Raw genomic sequence first — 12,049 nt, 5'->3', positions numbered from 1 at the left:
ATTGTCTACTCAACATCGGATGTCAAAGGCTTGAGTTCACACATAATGTGTCCATGGTGGTGATTTTCACACTTGTTATCTCATTCTGTATTCTTTTTATTGTTTTTTTTATTAGTTTTTCTTTGATTTATTTAATTTCAAGGCTGAAAAAAATGAGTGCAAAAAGAAAGAAAGGAGTGAGAAAATCATCTCCCATGCGTCAAAAGATCCAAGCTTAATGCCTATAATTAATTTGTAGATATTCATTCTTGAAGACTATGATACTCGTTACTTATGTTGACACCAAATTAATACGTTTGTAATTGACATATTATAGATATGTTAGTTAATATCATATCGATCGTCCTTGATTTTTCTTTTTCTATTCTAGCAATATTCACTTTAAACTAATCTAAAATGTATATAGGAGAAAATTTAAACTTGAGCACATTGTGAGAAGGACATTTGTTCAACCACTGTGATTATGTACACGTTTGGATTGATGTTCTGTTCTTTAATATATAATGGACTATTAACTATAGGTCCGAAATGCAAAGCTTATTGTTCTATTATGATATAACAACTGGCAACAGGAAGATGTTAACTCTATGTAAGCAACAATTTTAAATCATTACTCTTCAAATTGTTTACCACCTGCCTTGGCAGTCAGTAGAATCAACATTTAATAAAACCTATGAAGAAGTTGGGGTCCATCATAAAATCAATTGGTAATATAGGAAGTAGTTCAACTACTTATAAGTACATACCGATGCAAGTCCTTCCTTTCCTCGATGTGGGGTTGATGCTCTCAACACACACCCTCATGTGTGGTGAATCCACATGCAGAGAACTTTCAAGCCTAACATGCGAACAACACAAATTGGGTGACGTGGAGCATCTGTGGACAGTAGGGGGAACAACCTGGTCAGATTTCGCGAAGCAGTTGGGGTTTTATTGTAAAACAATTGGCAATATGGAGACCTAGTTTGGGAGTGAGGTGCTTAAAACAAAAGCACCTATGAAAAGCTGTTAGGGTTTTAGGTGTTTGGTAAACTGAAAAAAAAAGGCTTATTTTGGAAGCTGCTGTGAGAATAAGCTGAAATCAAAGGAAAAAGCTGAAGCTGCTATTTGCAGCTTTGGAAAACTGGCTTTTTTTCAAAGCACACGGGGCTACAGTGCTCATTTAATGAAAAGACCCACTATCAGACTGTTTTTTTTTTTCCAAAAGCACTTTTACAAAAAAGTTTACCAAACGCTCTGCTGATTTATTTCACAGCCGCTTATTCTCACAGCACAGCCGCTTATGCTCACAGCAGCTTTTTTTCAAAGCACAGCAATACCAAACCAGCCTGGAGAGTAACCCAACTACTTATAAGCACATGCAAGGTCCTTGCTTTTCCCAATGTGGGATTGATGCTCTCAACACAATAAAGAACGTTGAGGTTCCACTATAAAATTAATTGGCTTTATGGTGAAGCCCAACTTTTTTTATGATATAAGAGCAGGTTGTCCCATGTGTGAAACACAATGGCCACACTTGTTCCACGTCACTCGATTTGTATTGTCCACACGCTAAGCTTGAAAATTCACTACTTGTGAGGGGGCGTGTTGAAAGAATCAATCCCATATTGGAGAAAGAAATGACCTTACATGTACTTATGAGTAATTGAGATTACTTCTCATATTGTCAATTAGTATTATGGTGAATCCAACTTTGTTCAACCTAAACATCACCAAATAGTTTGCGTGGCAAATTAAACATCATCAAATGGCAATCATATATGTTTAACTAACAGGTGGAGAGATTGATTAGGGAGAGAAAAAGAAACATCTGGCCAGATCCTAGCCTTGTTGTGACTTGTGAAGATGGATTATGTACCTAACTGCAGCAAGACTTCCTAATTATTTTGTCATCTTTCTTATCACTTTCCAAGTAAATTGTGATTGCAATCCAAAACCCTCACCTAATTGCCTTTAAACTCAAGATAAAGTATTCCCAATTTCATACTTTAAAGGCACACTCAATTAACCATCAAACACGTAATATCTGTAACCTAAAATGTTAAAAAATTGTAACAGATTAGCTGAATTAATTCATATATAAGAGAAACTTGAGTAGTTATTCAACTAATCTCTACTAATTAATAAAACCCTCTTTGTCAACCAAAAGAGGGTGAAAAGACAAATTAGTCTTCTATCACACAAAAAAATGATGGGCAATAATGTAATTTCATAGGTTCAAATTTTACTGTTTTTTATTGAAACCTCACATACATGTGATGTTAAAATATTTCCAATATTAAAAAATAAAAAAAAATCAAAAACCAAAAACCTTCCACTCCCCCCACGTTCTCTATCTCTCCCTCTCTCTTTCTCATTTTCTAAAAAAATGTGTTCATACACACAAATTGTATAGGCAAATGCTAGTAATATATAAAAGTAAATTATTTATTGCTCTATGTTAACATTCCACTTGTTTTATGAATTGCGTAAATGAGTAATCGGTTGTGTGAAAAAATTATGCTAAATAATTTGCATCATAGTGATGAAAAGTTGCACTCATAACTTACACTTCGCTTTTTTATTTTTTTATTTTATTTTTATTTTTTATCAACATGGAGAGAAGAATCACACTTCCAAACTCTTCTTTCCAATACTCCCTCATTTCGGGTGTCAACTCCCAACCAACGGATGTATAAGGGCCGATTAGACTAAAAGTTGAAAAAAAAAAATCACTAGACTAGGAGTTGGCTGATAATTACATTACATTTTACTTAGAAACTTGTTGTAAATATGAGTCTTTAAACAAAATAATTGGAATGTAACTATGAAACTATAGAGAAATATTTTTTTCTTTCTAAAACGGTATAAAAAACGAAAAACGAGAAGCTAAGAGCGTAGCTACATTAATCAGAGAAAATATACTTCTAGCTATACTCGAGTTTGAATCTTCCTTTATACAATTTAGAGTAATTTAAAACAGAATATCATTTGTATAAAATTAAAAAAAAATAGTTACGAGTCATCATATAATAATAATACTTACATGTCCATAACATATCAATAACAAAATGCACCTTTAAAAAAATGAACAAAATTATCTTGACTAACTAACCTATTTGATTCGAATTGTTAATCCATCACCAGAAATGGCTCATAACCCATAGTTCACATTTTCAAACAAATAAGAAGGTTCAAACTCGAGTAGGGTGTCACGTCTCCAATACTCCCAAAATATTTATTTTACCAAAATATTTGATTTTACAAAACTGACACTTTGATGTGCCCTATACGAGAAGTCATCCACCTGGTTGGCTGGTTCCTTATCCTACAACCTAATCCACCGGAACACAGACGATCCCTTTCTTAATCAAAGCCCGGGCCCACCTCGAAGCTCTGTTTCCGGGGTTAAGCACGTTGTCGCTTACAGTTGACCATACGACCCCCACGCGCTCCCTTAAGCGCGTGCGAGCCAGACGTTAGTTTTCTTTTTGGCACTTTAGGAGCTCTCGCCACTGTCACCCTTCTGCCCCTCTCTCTCTCTCTCTCTCTCTCTCTCTCTCTGTGCTTCCATCAATCAGGAACTCCAGAGAGAGAAAGAGAAACCCAACTTCACTTTCCTCTTCTTTTGTCGGTACAATTTGCGGGCGGAATCAAAAGCCCCGGAGTCTGTAGGGTTTCTTCTTCCCTGCTGCAACTTGGAGGGCGGCAAAGAGCATCGTTTTGTTGCAGACCTTTTGAAAATTACATGAAAAATGGTGGATTCCCTCAGAAGAATCAAGTTAGGTATGCTCCATTTTTTTATTCTGAAATATTATTGTCAGATTCTGTCAAGTTATCAGTCGATTTGGTGTGAAAATTGAAAGCATATAAACCCACAATAGAAGTTAGATAAAAATACATGGTTTGTATCTGCAAAAAAAATGAGTTGTGGGGTATGGAAATCTGGTGATGAACGAAGAAAAAGTGATTGAATTCAGCTTTAATTCCATGAAATATGAATTGGGTTTGTGTTTGATTGGTCTCTGAGTAGAGAGAAGAGCATGGTTTTTGGTTGTAAGATATGTATGAACATGCAAGGGGCTCGTAGCTCGGTTGGTTAACAGCATTCGCCCTTGCACCCGAGCTCGGAGTTTGATTTCCCCCTCCCCTAATATTGCTTGTATCAGAAAGCGATATGATATCTCAAATGGCAGAGGGGAAAGATCTTAGATGGTTTTCAGGGCACACCCATTTGAAGATGTCTCGGGTTGAGCATCAAATCCAGATTAAAGATGGTTATTTGAGCTACCCTCCTACTTTTTCTCTTCACTCTTCACCCCCATATGCTGGAACTTTTCGTAGTGAATCGAACTCGAATCCATCGCCACCATCATCATCCGGCACAAAAATAAGTCCTGCCGTTCTTTTTATAATAGTGATTCTGGCTGTGCTGTTTTTCATCTCCGGTTTGCTTCACCTGCTCGTTCGATTTCTTACCAAGCACCCGTCTTCCTCGGCGGATTCTCAGTCTAATAGGTACCCAGAAATGTCTACTGCTGATGCTCTTCAGAGACAGCTGCAGCAACTCTTCCACCTTCATGATTCTGGTCTAGATCAAGCTTTTATCGACGCTCTTCCTGTTTTCCAGTATCGGGACATTGTGGGTTTGAACGAGCCGTTTGATTGTTCCGTTTGCCTTTGTGAGTTCACTGAGAAGGACAAGCTCCGATTGCTCCCTACGTGTAGCCATGCTTTCCATATCAACTGTATAGATACTTGGCTGCTGTCAAATTCAACATGTCCTCTATGTAGGAGTACCCTCTTTAATCCCGAGTATTCAGTTGAAAACCCAATGTTTGATTTTGATGACTATAGAGAAGAAGAAGGGTATCCTGGTAATGGAGAAAACAGGTTCGCTTCAAGGCAAAAAACCGTGGACATTGAGGAAATTGTCGTCGATAATGGGATTTTGCCTGTGAGACTGGGAAAATTTAGAAAGGTAGATGCTGAGGTAGGGGAGACAGGAGGAGGGGAGAGTAGTAGCAGTAGATTGGATGCAAGAAGATGTTTTTCAATGGGTTCGTATCAGTATGTGCTTAATGATTCCGACCTTCGGGTTCCCTTATCAAATGATCAGCAAGGCCGCAATGTAAAGACAACAAGAGGGATAGAAAACAATGGTAATCTTTCAATTGATAGTGACATGGAGGGAAAGAAGATCAGCAGTGTGACTAAGGGTGAAAGCTATTCTGTTTCCAAGATCTGGCTCTGGTCGAAGAAGGGAAAGTTTTCAAGCTCGATAGATACACAGATGGGTATGCCTTCCTCTCTTAATACAGACTTGCCATGGATGAAAAGAACGCAACCAGAATGAGAGGTATATTCTTTATTGTTTACGTGGTTGCTTATTAATCCAATGATCAAAGTGTGTTATACGTAGTTTTGCCTTTCCAAATTTTTTTGTAATGCTAATTCTGTACTTGTGATGATTGATTGTGTACCGTGTCGTGTACTTTCTTAAAACTGGATATAATGTCTTGTGAAGAAGGGGTTTTCTAATGTTAGGGAATGACAATACTGGCAGCTGAGATATGGGCTATGCCATTCTTCTTGTTGGAAACTTGTGTTAATCTTGTCAGATGGATTGCCCTTTCGCGCAGTTTGTTTAGCGTAATTTCAAATTAGCGGAAGTTATCTAGGCCGGAAAATCCAAATGTTGTTGTAGTTCGTTGGTTATGGGATCCATGGAATTAGGTCTAAAATAGATGCAATTAGAACTTCATGGTGCTTTCTATCTTCTCCTCTATATGGTTTTCTCCAAGATCCTTATTTGGCAAAGATAATTCGAGACAAGCAATCCAATCAATCCTATTGAAGGCTTTGACCTTTGCCTTTAAGGGTCTCAATTGACAATTTTCTTCTTGTACATTTATATTTGTATGTTCATGAGCCAATCTATGGCAAGGGGTCAAGTCAAGTGCATTTTCTTTGTTATTGCCTTTTGATTGGTCGGGTAACGATTTCCGCACTCTCAGTTTTTTCTCGTGTAGTTCTTCATTTTTCTAATTTTCGGACTTAATGAGGGAAAGTAAGGGAAAGTAAGGGACATATAAGTTGAAGAGTGCAGAAAGAGAAAACGAGGGCGTGAAAATCGCTAACTATTTTTTAACACAATCTATAGGAAATAAGTAGTGACCTAATTTGGGGTGGGCAGTTGGACAGGGTGGGGATCCATGAAAGCTGTGTGACATAATTTTTTGCTTCTTGTGAAACGGGACCCTTTTATTCAAAAATTGGCTGTAGCGGGGTCACCTTTTTGCCCTTCCCATGTGGCCAAGTTGAAATCAAAGTTCCCCTCATAATTTCAAATATTTGTGCTAAAAAATCAAGCAAAAAAGTTGAGGTTTCCACATTGTATTTGTATTAACTCAAATAAGATAATATCAATATAATAAAATAAGGGTTGGATTCGTGACATCATTCTAACATTTTTGTAGGGATCACTCCGTTTAATGAGTTGAACTGTTGATTTTTTAGAATATCATTCATATATCATATTTGCAAAAACTTAGATAAATTCAAATTAATTAAAACATTCATTTGTAAAAAAGAAAATGAATACAGTTCTACAAAGAAACCTTAAGCCTTAATCTAGGGTCATATGATTTTAGATTTGGGTGATTTAGGATATACATGATCTTTACGGGAAGATCTAAAAGATAAATGATTCGAATCGTTAAAATATATTACAGAGTGAACCTTGTATAAATATGTGTCAAAAATTGTATAAAAAAAATAGTATTACGAATTTGCCCCGTTAAACAAAATAAATACTATTTAATATTTTTAGCTTTAACCCGTGATTTTGTTTTGGGAGTAGAGTTGTCAACTGAACTGGCTCCTAAAAATATTGCCAAAAAAAAAAAAACGAAAAAATAAAGAGGTTGCACCAAGAAACAGATTTGAATGGTACTATTTTATGTGTTTATTTTAGGATTCGATTGGAATATGCAGATTTTTTTTTGTGGGTCAAAAGGATTGGAATATGTGTACATATATATTCACGGTGAATGATCGTGTTTTTGGTAATAGAAAAATGCATCACACGGTCACCAATGCACCAACCAATAAGTGTGAAGATGTCTTTTTACGTATTTGTGGGGTCCACATATTCCAGTTGATGAAAATTTTCAGTTTGTCCAGAGATGTCAAATCACATGATATTATATAACTGCAAAAAAAAAATTATTTTTCAAGCGTTCTTGTATTTATATAATAATGTGTGGTATAACATTATATATTTTAAACACATTGAAATATCTCTCGTTGATAAGTACATTAGGGATGTCCATGCAACTAAAATAACAGAATAAGATAGATTAGGGATTTGTCCCTTGTACATAGGCTATGTAGCTAAGGTTGTGTGTTGAAACTCGAGATACATCTGTCACTTGCCCCCTTGTACAATTGTATAGTAAAGTTAATTAGGGCTCATTTGACACTGTTTTAGAAGAGCTAAAAGCATTTAGTAGATAATTAAAAAGTGTTTTTAAAATAATTAAAAGAGTAAATTGTAGTACTGGTTCTTCAACTTTAATTAAATTGGAGTAATGGTTTTTCAATCAAAATTTCATTACCATTTGTCCCTCAACTTATCAAAATGTGTAGCTATGATCATTTTCGTCAACTTCGTCAGAATTTTGTCAAAATGAGTTATGTTGGAATGACCATTGCTACAATAAGGGTCCCTCAATTCATCAAAATGTGTAGCTATGGTCATTTTCGTCAACTTCGTTAGAATTTGTCAAAATAAGTTACGTTGGAATGACTATTGCTATAATTGGATTAAATTTGAGGGACCATTACTCCAATTGGGCTAAAGTTGAGGGACAATTTCTCCAGTTGGATTAAAGTTGAGGGACCAATGGTAATTGATTTTTAGTTGAGGGACCATAACTGCATGTTTTGATGAGTTGAGGGATTAATAGTAATGAATTTTTAGTTGAGGAACCATTACTCCAATTAAGTTAAAGTTAAGGGACCATTGCTACAATTTATTCTAATTAAGAACCCCTTTCTAAATGGTCAAATTTGCAATCTTGATAACCAATAGCCTTTCGGTGCCCTATTGAGTACATGTTTGTAAAAATGTCAAGCTAAGGGGATTTGTCAATATCTCAGTCATCTGATTGAGAAATATCATGTGGATAACCAAAAGTTTATGAAATTGTTTGGCAAAAAATTTGAAGTTACTTTTACTTTTGGATTATAAAAGCACTTTTAGAAAGAAAAAAAACATCAAGAAAATGATTTCGGCGCAATGGATATGTATGTTAGTTTCTCACATTTGAATTTCCTCTTGAATAAAAAAAGATGAATAGAAGAAAAAGAGTAGCTTGCGTAAATCATGTTATGAACATTATGAGAAGAATTCATTCTTTCCAAACGGGTCCTAAATCGCATGATACGTAGGTCTACGAGGCCCAACCCAGTAGATAGAGGGAATGGGATCTGGATGGTAAAAGCTTGTGGACTGTTGGTCTGTGGCAACTAAAATAAGGGGACATGGATGCAAAAATTCGCTATAACTGGTTCCAGAAACTTGGATATCACCGAGAACATATTCTCGTCATCCTATAACACTCATCACGTGACTTTGAATGAAGGATCATAAGAGATAAAGATGCAATAGTTTGGCTATCATAGACCGCAAACATATCTTCATCTAATATATATAATATTGATCACAAGACTTCAAATGAATATTTACAAAAGATAATAATCGACGAAAGATTAAAAAAAAAGTGGTAATGTGGAGATAAGGATGACTTGCGAACAATGACGGATCTAGGAAATATTATTGAGGGAGTTGATAAGAATAGCTCGCGCAAAATAGCATGCAAATTTCCATTTCATCGAGTCCTGATATGCCTGAGATCATTTGCCAAGTCATATTGCACGCCTGTCAACATATGCCAACAACTTCTGAGCGAGCATGTCAGCTGATGTCAATAGCTTTTAGGCGAGCATGCCGACAGATGCTAACATATGTTGAGTGAGCTTATTGAAATATGCACATAACAACGCATACAAAGGTATGACATTAGCAACTACCCTGCCCAGTGTCTATAAAGGCAATTCATTGAGCAGTTGGATGACAACTTGAGCATCTCATGCTTTCAAAGGGCAGCTCCCAATTTTTCCGTACAGTATTTCTAAGAATGGGGGGAGGAGAGGTCGGTTGACCCAACTTGCCCAAGGTGAATCCGCCCCTACTTGCAGAAAGAAGAGATCAAATGCATTGATCAATAGGGGAAAGAAAGAAAGATATGAAGGCAGTTTTCATCGTGTCTGCTACCACTGGTGGATCCATATAGAGACTCGGGGGGGTCCCAGGACCCTTTGGAAGCTCGAAGAAACACTTGTGATCGACCGTCAGGACCCTCCAACAATTTGGGTAGGTGCAGTGGAGAGGCTTGTTGCCTCCATGGATGTGCAGGCAGCAGTGCTTATAACAAAGAAGAATAAGAGGTTTTTAATTTTTGTTTTAAAAGGCCTAGCCAAAACAACAACGTTTTTTAGCTAGGTCATTATAAAAAATATAAAAACTAAGATATCTCAGTTTTCTCTACAGAGCCCGAGAACTTCGGTCTTTTCCAATATCCCCAAATTATATTTAAGAACTCCCATCCCCAATTGTTGCAACCTTCCAACTTAAAACCCAAGTTACCCTATTCCCCACCACCATTTGCCGTTCTACCGCCTTTAGTTGCCTAATTTTATTTCTTCCAAATTCATATAAGTTTTTTTTTCAATCCTAGACTCTAGTCCCAACTCCCAATTAACAAATGTTATCTTTGTAGAGTCACTAATTGCGTTATGTTGTTGAGGAGAATTTGTTGGTTTTATTACCTTTGAGATTAATCTTGATTTATTCAATGAACCAAATTCAATAGAAAATAATGATATAGAACCAAATTAGTCTAATATTTTTGTTTTTGAACTTTTATGTTGGGACCCTCTGATCTTAAAATCGTGGATTCGCCATTATCTTCTACGTAAACATGATATGCAGATGAGTGCGTAGGGCCTTCATAATTAAGTCGGATTGGATTTTTGCATGTACGAGGAACTTATAGCAACTTGCCCATGGGCCACGGCTTATAGCTTTGTGCGTGTCTTCCTTGTCAAACACCGCACAAGCACAAAGCAAATGATCTTGAGTATAAGGATTTCCATCACTAGTAAAAATCTAAAACTCTCGTTTGGTTGCTGAGATTAGATTAGAATGGATAATCGAACATATTTGAGGTAAGTTGAAGGAAAAAATAAAACAATTATGTCCAACTTAAAGGTAGAAGATAACTTATCAGGAACATTATATATTCTAGCCTTTACTTTCAATATACTTAAATTATACCAGTTATCGATTTCAATTCGATCCTAGAGACCAAACGAGGTCTAAAGGCAACAAACTAGTCATTAACAAAAGAATAACTTACATGCAACTGAAATGTTAAGATAGCGCGCGACGTCTAAATTCAATTGCGCGATGTCTATGTAAAAAGAATCTAATACACAATAGATACGATATACCAGGATCCAAAATAGAGGGCCACAAAGGATGAAATTGTACCACAAAACATGAAATAGCATGACACTGTACCAAGCATACAAGAGTTTTAAAAGAAATATGGAGGCTAAGGCCATATTTCCTCCGCCGTCAACTCTCCCGCAAAAGGCAAAACCCTGCGCGCGGCGCCAGAACACCCCCATCAATTCCCTCTGTTTTCCTTCACACTCTCTCTACATCCCCTCATCACGTGACTCTCACGTGAAGGGGGGCGAGTCGCCGCTCAAATCCATCGACGACTTCGCCGACACCGGAATCGACGCGTACCGGCACGAGAAATCCCTGTACAAATAATCATCAATCAAATTACCGTTCTGCCCCGGGCCTTCGTCGAAGTTGAGGGAGTAACTCGTGGGGTCGTATTGAAATTTCCCGGACCGCCTGGGATTGTTTTTGTTGAACCGCCGGATGAAGGTCTTCCACTTGGGACCGGCGAGCAGTTCGGACCACTCCCGGATCTTCTTCCAGCCGCGGTACAGCCACGGATCCTCGTATTCGCCGGCGGACCGGATCCGCTCCCACGACCCGTGCGGAGAGGAGGGTTCGGGTCCGAAGCAAGGGATCCAGAAACAGCACCCGCTTCTCCTCGCGAGCACCAACTCCTCCCCGTCATCGGATTCCGCGGCGGAGTCAGTTTTCGGATTTGGAACGGCGTCGTACTCGGTTTTCGACGACATTTTAAAACGGAAAATTTGGAGAAAATTAAGGCTCGGAAATCAGAGGGAAAATTGGGCAGAGAAAGAGAAAGATTTGAGGAATTTCGATTTGGGTAAAATCCCTAAATCCATAGATCTTTCTCTTTCTGCAAACCCTAAAGCCCTCTCTCGATCGATTGCTCCCTGGATTTTCTGATCCGGGAGCGAGGATTTGGAGGGAGACAAATATAGGTCGATTTGTAACGGCATTCTCGTTGGAGGTCAAACGTATTTTGCCGGGAAATTCCGGTTGCCAGGTGTTAATCGGAGAACCAGCTCAGAATTGAAAGGACTTGATATGATAATGTTTTAACGGTCGAATTTGGTGAGTTTACCAAAGAGGGTCGGTCCCGCAGCGGCGCGGGAGCCAGTCAGGCATATGCGATGAGGGTATGTTCGTAATTTAGTAGTTAATTAGTTCTATCTGTCACTGGCGGGAACTGACCGTTTCTGATTAATCATATTTTTAATTTCGTATTATTAATTCCAGGTTAATTATGGGGAGTTTATATATTTAACAGTTGTTTAATTAAACAGATTGGCTTGTTTTAACTTAAGAAAATGAATCAGCAACATTGTTAGATCTGGTCAAGACTTATTGCACCGTTGCTATTAATTTAGAGGACAGCTATTTATTTTTTTAGTCGAACGCCATATAGGTATCAAATTTTTAGTATTTGATTATAATGGAAATTTCTTCAGTACGACGTAATATTGAATAATAACGATCATAATGACTATGAATGAAGATAAAAGATCT

At 37.4% G+C, this 12,049-nt stretch overlaps 2 protein-coding genes across 2 annotated transcripts; one reads left to right on the top strand and one right to left on the bottom strand.

The window, feature by feature from the left end:
- Positions 1–3,488: 3,488 nt before the first annotated feature.
- Positions 3,489–5,581, top strand: LOC126610608 (RING-H2 finger protein ATL46-like). Its single transcript, XM_050278706.1, has one exon. The coding sequence runs from the start codon at positions 4,157–4,159 to the stop codon at positions 5,333–5,335; it is 1,179 nt and encodes a 392-aa protein (XP_050134663.1). The 5' UTR covers positions 3,489–4,156; the 3' UTR covers positions 5,336–5,581.
- A 4,878-nt stretch (positions 5,582–10,459) lies between these two features.
- LOC126610612 (uncharacterized) lies at positions 10,460–11,714 on the bottom strand. Its single transcript, XM_050278711.1, has one exon. It carries the CDS (start codon positions 11,269–11,271, stop codon positions 10,792–10,794), a length of 480 nt encoding a protein of 159 aa, XP_050134668.1. The 5' UTR covers positions 11,272–11,714; the 3' UTR covers positions 10,460–10,791.
- Positions 11,715–12,049: the final 335 nt, after the last annotated feature.

This window comes from Malus sylvestris, chromosome 17, assembly GCF_916048215.2.
Source record: "Malus sylvestris chromosome 17, drMalSylv7.2, whole genome shotgun sequence".
Taxonomy (NCBI): domain Eukaryota; kingdom Viridiplantae; phylum Streptophyta; class Magnoliopsida; order Rosales; family Rosaceae; genus Malus; species Malus sylvestris.
The sequence above is the reverse complement of the archived record's forward strand: the minus strand, read 5'-3'. Positions and strand labels throughout refer to the sequence as shown.